The 12259-nt window shown below is 81.9% G+C and overlaps 2 protein-coding genes across 10 annotated transcripts in view; one reads left to right on the plus strand and one right to left on the minus strand.

Moving 5' to 3' along the window:
* Positions 1-11657, minus strand: part of edrf1 (erythroid differentiation regulatory factor 1) — a 127339-nt gene extending 115682 nt beyond the window's left edge. For both annotated transcript variants that reach the window (XM_072479223.1, XM_072479222.1), the window contains exon 1: positions 11499-11657. In XM_072479223.1, the coding sequence (XP_072335324.1) occupies positions 11499-11594 (96 nt within the window). In that variant the 5' untranslated portion in view covers positions 11595-11657. The remainder of the gene's footprint in view (positions 1-11498) is intronic.
* A 157-nt stretch (positions 11658-11814) lies between these two features.
* Positions 11815-12259, plus strand: part of tex36 (testis expressed 36) — a 51765-nt gene continuing 51320 nt past the window's right edge. For 2 of the 8 annotated variants that reach the window (XM_072479230.1, XM_072479236.1), the window contains exon 1: positions 11815-11961. The gene's annotated coding sequence lies outside the window, so the exon portion shown is untranslated. Of the gene's footprint in view, positions 12079-12259 lie in introns of all 8 variants that reach the window. The other 6 variants (XM_072479228.1, XM_072479232.1, XM_072479229.1 and 3 more) reach the window with 5 other exon arrangements.

A 12259-nucleotide genomic window follows, 5' to 3' on the forward strand; every position in this document is an offset into this window, starting at 1 on the left:
GGGGACGGCGACGAGGGGGGCCGCTGCCCGGGGGACGGCGACGAGGGGGGCCGCTGCCCGGGGGACGGCGACGAGGGGGGCCGCTGCCCGGGGGACGGCGACGAGGGGGGCCGCTGCCCGGGGGACGGCGACGAGGGGGGCCGCTGCCCGGGGGACGGCGACGAGGGGGGCCGCTGCCCGGGGGACGGCGACGAGGGGGGCCGCTGCCCGGGGGACGGCGACGAGGGGGGCCGCTGCCCGGGGGACGGCGACGAGGGGGGCCGCTGCCCGGGGGACGGCGACGAGGGGGGCCGCTGCCCGGGGGACGGCGACGAGGGGGGCCGCTGCCCGGGGGACGGCGACGAGGGGGGCCGCTGCCCGGGGGACGGCGACGAGGGGGGCCGCTGCCCGGGGGACGGCGACGAGGGGGGCCGCTGCCCGGGGGACGGCGACGAGGGGGGCCGCTGCCCGGGGGACGGCGACGAGGGGGGCCGCTGCCCGGGGGACGGCGACGAGGGGGGCCGCTGCCCGGGGGACGGCGACGAGGGGGGCCGCTGCCCGGGGGACGGCGACGAGGGGGGCCGCTGCCCGGGGGACGGCGACGAGGGGGGCCGCTGCCCGGGGGACGGCGACGAGGGGGGCCGCTGCCCGGGGGACGGCGACGAGGGGGGCCGCTGCCCGGGGGACGGCGACGAGGGGGGCCGCTGCCCGGGGGACGGCGACGAGGGGGGCCGCTGCCCGGGGGACGGCGACGAGGGGGGCCGCTGCCCGGGGGACGGCGACGAGGGGGGCCGCTGCCCGGGGGACGGCGACGAGGGGGGCCGCTGCCCGGGGGACGGCGACGAGGGGGGCCGCTGCCCGGGGGACGGCGACGAGGGGGGCCGCTGCCCGGGGGACGGCGACGAGGGGGGCCGCTGCCCGGGGGACGGCGACGAGGGGGGCCGCTGCCCGGGGGACGGCGACGAGGGGGGCCGCTGCCCGGGGGACGGCGACGAGGGGGGCCGCTGCCCGGGGGACGGCGACGAGGGGGGCCGCTGCCCGGGGGACGGCGACGAGGGGGGCCGCTGCCCGGGGGACGGCGACGAGGGGGGCCGCTGCCCGGGGGACGGCGACGAGGGGGGCCGCTGCCCGGGGGACGGCGACGAGGGGGGCCGCTGCCCGGGGGACGGCGACGAGGGGGGCCGCTGCCCGGGGGACGGCGACGAGGGGGGCCGCTGCCCGGGGGACGGCGACGAGGGGGGCCGCTGCCCGGGGGACGGCGACGAGGGGGGCCGCTGCCCGGGGGACGGCGACGAGGGGGGCCGCTGCCCGGGGGACGGCGACGAGGGGGGCCGCTGCCCGGGGGACGGCGACGAGGGGGGGCCGCTGCCCGGGGGACGGCGACGAGGGGGGGCCGCTGCCCGGGGGACGGCGACGAGGGGGGCCGCTGCCCGGGGGACGGCGACGAGGGGGGCCGCTGCCCGGGGGACGGCGACGAGGGGGGCCGCTGCCCGGGGGACGGCGACGAGGGGGGCCGCTGCCCGGGGGACGGCGACGAGGGGGGCCGCTGCCCGGGGGACGGCGACGAGGGGGGCCGCTGCCCGGGGGACGGCGACGAGGGGGGCCGCTGCCCGGGGGACGGCGACGAGGGGGGCCGCTGCCCGGGGGACGGCGACGAGGGGGGCCGCTGCCCGGGGGACGGCGACGAGGGGGGCCGCTGCCCGGGGGACGGCGACGAGGGGGGCCGCTGCCCGGGGGACGGCGACGAGGGGGGCCGCTGCCCGGGGGACGGCGACGAGGGGGGCCGCTGCCCGGGGGACGGCGACGAGGGGGGCCGCTGCCCGGGGGACGGCGACGAGGGGGGCCGCTGCCCGGGGGACGGCGACGAGGGGGGCCGCTGCCCGGGGGACGGCGACGAGGGGGGCCGCTGCCCGGGGGACGGCGACGAGGGGGGCCGCTGCCCGGGGGACGGCGACGAGGGGGGCCGCTGCCCGGGGGACGGCGACGAGGGGGGCCGCTGCCCGGGGGACGGCGACGAGGGGGGCCGCTGCCCGGGGGACGGCGACGAGGGGGGCCGCTGCCCGGGGGACGGCGACGAGGGGGGCCGCTGCCCGGGGGACGGCGACGAGGGGGGCCGCTGCCCGGGGGACGGCGACGAGGGGGGCCGCTGCCCGGGGGACGGCGACGAGGGGGGCCGCTGCCCGGGGGACGGCGACGAGGGGGGCCGCTGCCCGGGGGACGGCGACGAGGGGGGCCGCTGCCCGGGGGACGGCGACGAGGGGGGCCGCTGCCCGGGGGACGGCGACGAGGGGGGCCGCTGCCCGGGGGACGGCGACGAGGGGGGGCCGCTGCCCGGGGGACGGCGACGAGGGGGGGCCGCTGCCCGGGGGACGGCGACGAGGGGGGGCCGCTGCCCGGGGGACGGCGACGAGGGGGGCCGCTGCCCGGGGGACGGCGACGAGGGGGGCCGCTGCCCGGGGGACGGCGACGAGGGGGGCCGCTGCCCGGGGGACGGCGACGAGGGGGGCCGCTGCCCGGGGGACGGCGACGAGGGGGGCCGCTGCCCGGGGGACGGCGACGAGGGGGGCCGCTGCCCGGGGGACGGCGACGAGGGGGGCCGCTGCCCGGGGGACGGCGACGAGGGGGGCCGCTGCCCGGGGGACGGCGACGAGGGGGGCCGCTGCCCGGGGGACGGCGACGAGGGGGGCCGCTGCCCGGGGGACGGCGACGAGGGGGGCCGCTGCCCGGGGGACGGCGACGAGGGGGGCCGCTGCCCGGGGGACGGCGACGAGGGGGGCCGCTGCCCGGGGGACGGCGACGAGGGGGGCCGCTGCCCGGGGGACGGCGACGAGGGGGGCCGCTGCCCGGGGGACGGCGACGAGGGGGGCCGCTGCCCGGGGGACGGCGACGAGGGGGGCCGCTGCCCGGGGGACGGCGACGAGGGGGGCCGCTGCCCGGGGGACGGCGACGAGGGGGGCCGCTGCCCGGGGGACGGCGACGAGGGGGGCCGCTGCCCGGGGGACGGCGACGAGGGGGGCCGCTGCCCGGGGGACGGCGACGAGGGGGGCCGCTGCCCGGGGGACGGCGACGAGGGGGGCCGCTGCCCGGGGGACGGCGACGAGGGGGGCCGCTGCCCGGGGGACGGCGACGAGGGGGGCCGCTGCCCGGGGGACGGCGACGAGGGGGGCCGCTGCCCGGGGGACGGCGACGAGGGGGGCCGCTGCCCGGGGGACGGCGACGAGGGGGGCCGCTGCCCGGGGGACGGCGACGAGGGGGGCCGCTGCCCGGGGGACGGCGACGAGGGGGGCCGCTGCCCGGGGGACGGCGACGAGGGGGGCCGCTGCCCGGGGGACGGCGACGAGGGGGGCCGCTGCCCGGGGGACGGCGACGAGGGGGGCCGCTGCCCGGGGGACGGCGACGAGGGGGGCCGCTGCCCGGGGGACGGCGACGAGGGGGGCCGCTGCCCGGGGGACGGCGACGAGGGGGGCCGCTGCCCGGGGGACGGCGACGAGGGGGGCCGCTGCCCGGGGGACGGCGACGAGGGGGGCCGCTGCCCGGGGGACGGCGACGAGGGGGGCCGCTGCCCGGGGGACGGCGACGAGGGGGGCCGCTGCCCGGGGGACGGCGACGAGGGGGGCCGCTGCCCGGGGGACGGCGACGAGGGGGGCCGCTGCCCGGGGGACGGCGACGAGGGGGGCCGCTGCCCGGGGGACGGCGACGAGGGGGGCCGCTGCCCGGGGGACGGCGACGAGGGGGGCCGCTGCCCGGGGGACGGCGACGAGGGGGGCCGCTGCCCGGGGGACGGCGACGAGGGGGGCCGCTGCCCGGGGGACGGCGACGAGGGGGGCCGCTGCCCGGGGGACGGCGACGAGGGGGGCCGCTGCCCGGGGGACGGCGACGAGGGGGGCCGCTGCCCGGGGGACGGCGACGAGGGGGGCCGCTGCCCGGGGGACGGCGACGAGGGGGGCCGCTGCCCGGGGGACGGCGACGAGGGGGGCCGCTGCCCGGGGGACGGCGACGAGGGGGGCCGCTGCCCGGGGGACGGCGACGAGGGGGGCCGCTGCCCGGGGGACGGCGACGAGGGGGGCCGCTGCCCGGGGGACGGCGACGAGGGGGGCCGCTGCCCGGGGGACGGCGACGAGGGGGGCCGCTGCCCGGGGGACGGCGACGAGGGGGGCCGCTGCCCGGGGGACGGCGACGAGGGGGGCCGCTGCCCGGGGGACGGCGACGAGGGGGGCCGCTGCCCGGGGGACGGCGACGAGGGGGGCCGCTGCCCGGGGGACGGCGACGAGGGGGGCCGCTGCCCGGGGGACGGCGACGAGGGGGGCCGCTGCCCGGGGGACGGCGACGAGGGGGGCCGCTGCCCGGGGGACGGCGACGAGGGGGGCCGCTGCCCGGGGGACGGCGACGAGGGGGGCCGCTGCCCGGGGGACGGCGACGAGGGGGGCCGCTGCCCGGGGGACGGCGACGAGGGGGGCCGCTGCCCGGGGGACGGCGACGAGGGGGGCCGCTGCCCGGGGGACGGCGACGAGGGGGGCCGCTGCCCGGGGGACGGCGACGAGGGGGGCCGCTGCCCGGGGGACGGCGACGAGGGGGGCCGCTGCCCGGGGGACGGCGACGAGGGGGGCCGCTGCCCGGGGGACGGCGACGAGGGGGGCCGCTGCCCGGGGGACGGCGACGAGGGGGGCCGCTGCCCGGGGGACGGCGACGAGGGGGGCCGCTGCCCGGGGGACGGCGACGAGGGGGGCCGCTGCCCGGGGGACGGCGACGAGGGGGGCCGCTGCCCGGGGGACGGCGACGAGGGGGGCCGCTGCCCGGGGGACGGCGACGAGGGGGGCCGCTGCCCGGGGGACGGCGACGAGGGGGGCCGCTGCCCGGGGGACGGCGACGAGGGGGGCCGCTGCCCGGGGGACGGCGACGAGGGGGGCCGCTGCCCGGGGGACGGCGACGAGGGGGGCCGCTGCCCGGGGGACGGCGACGAGGGGGGCCGCTGCCCGGGGGACGGCGACGAGGGGGGCCGCTGCCCGGGGGACGGCGACGAGGGGGGCCGCTGCCCGGGGGACGGCGACGAGGGGGGCCGCTGCCCGGGGGACGGCGACGAGGGGGGCCGCTGCCCGGGGGACGGCGACGAGGGGGGCCGCTGCCCGGGGGACGGCGACGAGGGGGGCCGCTGCCCGGGGGACGGCGACGAGGGGGGCCGCTGCCCGGGGGACGGCGACGAGGGGGGCCGCTGCCCGGGGGACGGCGACGAGGGGGGCCGCTGCCCGGGGGACGGCGACGAGGGGGGCCGCTGCCCGGGGGACGGCGACGAGGGGGGCCGCTGCCCGGGGGACGGCGACGAGGGGGGCCGCTGCCCGGGGGACGGCGACGAGGGGGGCCGCTGCCCGGGGGACGGCGACGAGGGGGGCCGCTGCCCGGGGGACGGCGACGAGGGGGGCCGCTGCCCGGGGGACGGCGACGAGGGGGGCCGCTGCCCGGGGGACGGCGACGAGGGGGGCCGCTGCCCGGGGGACGGCGACGAGGGGGGCCGCTGCCCGGGGGACGGCGACGAGGGGGGCCGCTGCCCGGGGGACGGCGACGAGGGGGGCCGCTGCCCGGGGGACGGCGACGAGGGGGGCCGCTGCCCGGGGGACGGCGACGAGGGGGGCCGCTGCCCGGGGGACGGCGACGAGGGGGGCCGCTGCCCGGGGGACGGCGACGAGGGGGGCCGCTGCCCGGGGGACGGCGACGAGGGGGGCCGCTGCCCGGGGGACGGCGACGAGGGGGGCCGCTGCCCGGGGGACGGCGACGAGGGGGGCCGCTGCCCGGGGGACGGCGACGAGGGGGGCCGCTGCCCGGGGGACGGCGACGAGGGGGGCCGCTGCCCGGGGGACGGCGACGAGGGGGGCCGCTGCCCGGGGGACGGCGACGAGGGGGGCCGCTGCCCGGGGGACGGCGACGAGGGGGGCCGCTGCCCGGGGGACGGCGACGAGGGGGGCCGCTGCCCGGGGGACGGCGACGAGGGGGGCCGCTGCCCGGGGGACGGCGACGAGGGGGGCCGCTGCCCGGGGGACGGCGACGAGGGGGGCCGCTGCCCGGGGGACGGCGACGAGGGGGGCCGCTGCCCGGGGGACGGCGACGAGGGGGGCCGCTGCCCGGGGGACGGCGACGAGGGGGGCCGCTGCCCGGGGGACGGCGACGAGGGGGGCCGCTGCCCGGGGGACGGCGACGAGGGGGGCCGCTGCCCGGGGGACGGCGACGAGGGGGGGCCGCTGCCCGGGGGACGGCGACGAGGGGGGCCGCTGCCCGGGGGACGGCGACGAGGGGGGCCGCTGCCCGGGGGACGGCGACGAGGGGGGCCGCTGCCCGGGGGACGGCGACGAGGGGGGCCGCTGCCCGGGGGACGGCGACGAGGGGGGCCGCTGCCCGGGGGACGGCGACGAGGGGGGCCGCTGCCCGGGGGACGGCGACGAGGGGGGCCGCTGCCCGGGGGACGGCGACGAGGGGGGCCGCTGCCCGGGGGACGGCGACGAGGGGGGCCGCTGCCCGGGGGACGGCGACGAGGGGGGCCGCTGCCCGGGGGACGGCGACGAGGGGGGCCGCTGCCCGGGGGACGGCGACGAGGGGGGCCGCTGCCCGGGGGACGGCGACGAGGGGGGCCGCTGCCCGGGGGACGGCGACGAGGGGGGCCGCTGCCCGGGGGACGGCGACGAGGGGGGCCGCTGCCCGGGGGACGGCGACGAGGGGGGCCGCTGCCCGGGGGACGGCGACGAGGGGGGCCGCTGCCCGGGGGACGGCGACGAGGGGGGCCGCTGCCCGGGGGACGGCGACGAGGGGGGCCGCTGCCCGGGGGACGGCGACGAGGGGGGCCGCTGCCCGGGGGACGGCGACGAGGGGGGCCGCTGCCCGGGGGACGGCGACGAGGGGGGCCGCTGCCCGGGGGACGGCGACGAGGGGGGCCGCTGCCCGGGGGACGGCGACGAGGGGGGCCGCTGCCCGGGGGACGGCGACGAGGGGGGCCGCTGCCCGGGGGACGGCGACGAGGGGGGCCGCTGCCCGGGGGACGGCGACGAGGGGGGCCGCTGCCCGGGGGACGGCGACGAGGGGGGCCGCTGCCCGGGGGACGGCGACGAGGGGGGCCGCTGCCCGGGGGACGGCGACGAGGGGGGCCGCTGCCCGGGGGACGGCGACGAGGGGGGCCGCTGCCCGGGGGACGGCGACGAGGGGGGCCGCTGCCCGGGGGACGGCGACGAGGGGGGCCGCTGCCCGGGGGACGGCGACGAGGGGGGCCGCTGCCCGGGGGACGGCGACGAGGGGGGCCGCTGCCCGGGGGGACGGCGACGAGGGGGGCCGCTGCCCGGGGGACGGCGACGAGGGGGGCCGCTGCCCGGGGGACGGCGACGAGGGGGGGCCGCTGCCCGGGGGACGGCGACGAGGGGGGGCCGCTGCCCGGGGGACGGCGACGAGGGGGGCCGCTGCCCGGGGGACGGCGACGAGGGGGGCCGCTGCCCGGGGGACGGCGACGAGGGGGGCCGCTGCCCGGGGGACGGCGACGAGGGGGGCCGCTGCCCGGGGGACGGCGACGAGGGGGGCCGCTGCCCGGGGGACGGCGACGAGGGGGGCCGCTGCCCGGGGGACGGCGACGAGGGGGGCCGCTGCCCGGGGGACGGCGACGAGGGGGGCCGCTGCCCGGGGGACGGCGACGAGGGGGGCCGCTGCCCGGGGGACGGCGACGAGGGGGGCCGCTGCCCGGGGGACGGCGACGAGGGGGGCCGCTGCCCGGGGGACGGCGACGAGGGGGGCCGCTGCCCGGGGGACGGCGACGAGGGGGGCCGCTGCCCGGGGGACGGCGACGAGGGGGGCCGCTGCCCGGGGGACGGCGACGAGGGGGGCCGCTGCCCGGGGGACGGCGACGAGGGGGGCCGCTGCCCGGGGGACGGCGACGAGGGGGGCCGCTGCCCGGGGGACGGCGACGAGGGGGGCCGCTGCCCGGGGGACGGCGACGAGGGGGGCCGCTGCCCGGGGGACGGCGACGAGGGGGGCCGCTGCCCGGGGGACGGCGACGAGGGGGGCCGCTGCCCGGGGGACGGCGACGAGGGGGGCCGCTGCCCGGGGGACGGCGACGAGGGGGGCCGCTGCCCGGGGGACGGCGACGAGGGGGGCCGCTGCCCGGGGGACGGCGACGAGGGGGGCCGCTGCCCGGGGGACGGCGACGAGGGGGGCCGCTGCCCGGGGGACGGCGACGAGGGGGGCCGCTGCCCGGGGGACGGCGACGAGGGGGGCCGCTGCCCGGGGGACGGCGACGAGGGGGGCCGCTGCCCGGGGGACGGCGACGAGGGGGGCCGCTGCCCGGGGGACGGCGACGAGGGGGGCCGCTGCCCGGGGGACGGCGACGACAGGGGGGCCGCTGCCCGGGGGACGGCGACGACAGGGGGGCCGCGACCCGCGGGGGCGACGACAAGGGGGCCGCGTCCGCGGGGGCGACGACAAGGGGGCCGCGTCCGCGGGGGCGACGACAAGGGGGCCGCGTCCGCGGGGGCGACGACAAGGGGGCCGCGTCCGCGGGGGCGACGACAAGGGGGCCACGTCCGCGGGGGCGACGACAAGGGGGCCACGTCCGCGGGGGCGACGACAAGGGGGCCACGTCCGCGGGGGCGACGACAAGGGGGCCACGTCCGCGGGGGCGACGACAAGGGGGCCACGTCCGCGGGGGCGACGACAAGGGGGCCACGTCCGCGGGGGCGACGACAAGGGGGCCACGTCCGCGGGGGCGACGACAAGGGGGCCACGTCCGCGGGGGCGACGACAAGGGGGCCACGTCCGCGGGGGCGACGACAAGGGGGCCACGTCCGCGGGGGCGACGACAAGGGGGCCACGTCCGCGGGGGCGACGACAAGGGGGCCACGTCCGCGGGGGCGACGACAAGGGGGCCACGTCCGCGGGGGGCGACGACAAGGGGGCCACGTCCGCGGGGGCGACGACAAGGGGGCCACGTCCGCGGGGGCGACGACAAGGGGGCCACGTCCGCGGGGGCGACGACAAGGGGGCCACGTCCGCGGGGGGCGACGACAAGGGGGCCACGTCCGCGGGGGCGACGACAAGGGGGCCACGTCCGCCGGGGGCGACGACAAGGGGGCCACGTCCGCGGGGGGCGACGACAAGGGGGCCACGTCCGCGGGGGCGACGACAAGGGGGCCACGTCCGCGGGGGGCGACGACAAGGGGGCCACGTCCGCGGGGGCGACGACAAGGGGGCCACGTCCGCGGGGGCGACGACAAGGGGGCCACGTCCGCGGGGGCGACGACAAGGGGGCCACGTCCGCGGGGGCGACGACAAGGGGGCCACGTCCGCGGGGGCGACGACAAGGGGGCCACGTCCGCGGGGGCGACGACAAGGGGGCCACGTCCGCGGGGGCGACGACAAGGGGGCCACGTCCGCGGGGGCGACGACAAGGGGGCCACGTCCGCGGGGGCGACGACAAGGGGGCCACGTCCGCGGGGGGCGACGACAAGGGGGCCACGTCCGCGGGGGCGACGACAAGGGGGCCACGTCCGCGGGGGCGACGACAAGGGGGCCACGTCCGCGGGGGCGACGACAAGGGGGCCACGTCCGCGGGGGCGACGACAAGGGGGCCACGTCCGCGGGGGCGACGACAAGGGGGCCACGTCCGCGGGGGGCGACGACAAGGGGGCCACGTCCGCGGGGGCGACGACAAGGGGGCCACGTCCGCGGGGGCGACGACAAGGGGGCCACGTCCGTGGGGGCGACGACAAGGGGGCCACGTCCGTGGGGGCGACGACAAGGGGGCCACGTCCGTGGGGGCGACGACAAGGGGGCCACGTCCGTGGGGGCGACGACAAGGGGGCCACGTCCGTGGGGGCGACGACAAGGGGGCCACGTCCGTGGGGGCGACGACAAGGGGGCCACGTCCGTGGGGGCGACGACAAGGGGGCCACGTCCGTGGGGGCGACGACAAGGGGGCCACGTCCGTGGGGGCGACGACAAGGGGGCCACGTCCGTGGGGGCGACGACAAGGGGGCCACGTCCGTGGGGGCGACGACAAGGGGGCCACGTCCGTGGGGGCGACGACAAGGGGGCCACGTCCGTGGGGGCGACGACAAGGGGGCCACGTCCGTGGGGGCGACGACAAGGGGGCCACGTCCGTGGGGGCGACGACAAGGGGGCCACGTCCGTGGGGGCGACGACAAGGGGGCCACGTCCGTGGGGGCGACGACAAGGGGGCCACGTCCGTGGGGGCGACGACAAGGGGGCCACGTCCGTGGGGGCGACGACAAGGGGGCCACGTCCGTGGGGGCGACGACAAGGGGGCCACGTCCGTGGGGGCGACGACAAGGGGGCCACGTCCGTGGGGGCGACGACAAGGGGGCCACGTCCGTGGGGGCGACGACAAGGGGGCCACGTCCGTGGGGGCGACGACAAGGGGGCCACGTCCGTGGGGGCGACGACAAGGGGGCCACGTCCGTGGGGGCGACGACAAGGGGGCCACGTCCGTGGGGGCGACGACAAGGGGGCCACGTCCGTGGGGGCGACGACAAGGGGGCCACGTCCGTGGGGGCGACGACAAGGGGGCCCCGTCCGTGGGGGCGACGACAAGGGGGCCACGTCCGTGGGGGCGACGACAAGGGGGCCACGTCCGTGGGGGGCGACGACAAGGGGGCCACGTCCGTGGGGGGCGACGACAAGGGGGCCACGTCCGTGGGGGCGACGACAAGGGGGCCACGTCCGTGGGGGCGACGACAAGGGGGCCACGTCCGTGGGGGCGACGACAAGGGGGCCACGTCCGTGGGGGCGACGACAAGGGGGGCCACGTCCGTGGGGGCGACGACAAGGGGGCCACGTCCGTGGGGGCGACGACAAGGGGGCCACGTCCGTGGGGGCGACGACAAGGGGGCCACGTCCGTGGGGGCGACGACAAGGGGGCCACGTCCGTGGGGGCGACGACAAGGGGGCCACGTCCGTGGGGGCGACGACAAGGGGGCCACGTCCGTGGGGGCGACGACAAGGGGGCCACGTCCGTGGGGGCGACGACAAGGGGGCCACGTCCGTGGGGGCGACGACAAGGGGGCCACGTCCGTGGGGGCGACGACAAGGGGGCCACGTCCGTGGGGGCGACGACAAGGGGGCCACGTCCGTGGGGGCGACGACAAGGGGGCCACGTCCGTGGGGGCGACGACAAGGGGGCCACTGTTCTTGGGGGGAGGGGGGGGGGTAAGAGAGGGGGGAACGAGGAGGGTCAACAGTACCAAGGCCCAGGGTGGACAGGGGTCGAATTTACAGCTCAAATACTGTAAGCTACAGGTCTATGGGCCGGGAGCAGGATAGCGGCCTCCGGCTGTCATAATGGGTCGAATGGCCACCTTGTGTGCAGAAACTTAGACCCGGGGAAGGGGTTGGGTTGCATGCATGGGGTGGTGGGTAGACCCGACAAATGAACATGAGAGCCACGGGGAACAACAGCGCTGGCGCTTGAGGGTCAACAGGAGGTGCGTCTCAATTTATAAAAAAAAGTTAGAGGCACAACAGGAGCTCCTACCACCCACCTGCTTCAAGTCACAAGCTTCCCTGCTGCTCTCCCTATTCTCGGTGGTCCGAGGGGCAGACCCGCTGTCTTCCGCGGCACACTCGCTGCCTTCCATCGTCACTCGGGCGGTGCGGGCAAAAACATCAAACTATTTCTTATCCAGAACGTTCTAGAAACGCATGGGAGGAGAGAGGGAGATGTTCGGCGACAGGGGGCGGGCCGGTTGGTGCGGGAGCTTCCCCTCCCTGTGTCTGGACTCCGAGGCGCTGGGCTGAGCAGGGGTAACGGTCACTTCCCGCCCTGCTCCTGGGCCCAGCCCGGCCCGGCCCACCTTCTTGGCATCGGGACTGTCACCAGAAACTTCTGCCGCATGAGCAGCTTCCCGGAAGTCGGACAGCTTACTTCCGGCGGGGCCCGGCGTTCCGTCAGTAACGGTCGGTGGCCGCTCGGGGAGGAGGAGGAGCCGGGCGGCTCGGCTCAAGGTGCTCACTTCAAGTGTCAACCACTTCTCAGCTTTTTAAAAAGGTTCCGCACCCTTCAATCTCCTTGCAGATCCGCGCGTCCTGAATGGAGGAGACACCCACACCGAGGAGCTGAGAGTAGGTGCCCCCCCCCCCCAACCAATACCGGAAGAAAGAAAAGATTTGCATTTATATAGCAACTTCCACAACCTCAGGAGGCCCTATTTGCGTTTCGCTTATTTTTTTACCAGAAGGGATAGTGGAAGCATATTTAATAGTAACTTTAAAAAGTAAATCGGATGAGAAAGCATTGCAGATC

This window comes from Scyliorhinus torazame, chromosome 16 (assembly GCF_047496885.1).
Source record: "Scyliorhinus torazame isolate Kashiwa2021f chromosome 16, sScyTor2.1, whole genome shotgun sequence".
NCBI lineage: Eukaryota > Metazoa > Chordata > Chondrichthyes > Carcharhiniformes > Scyliorhinidae > Scyliorhinus > Scyliorhinus torazame.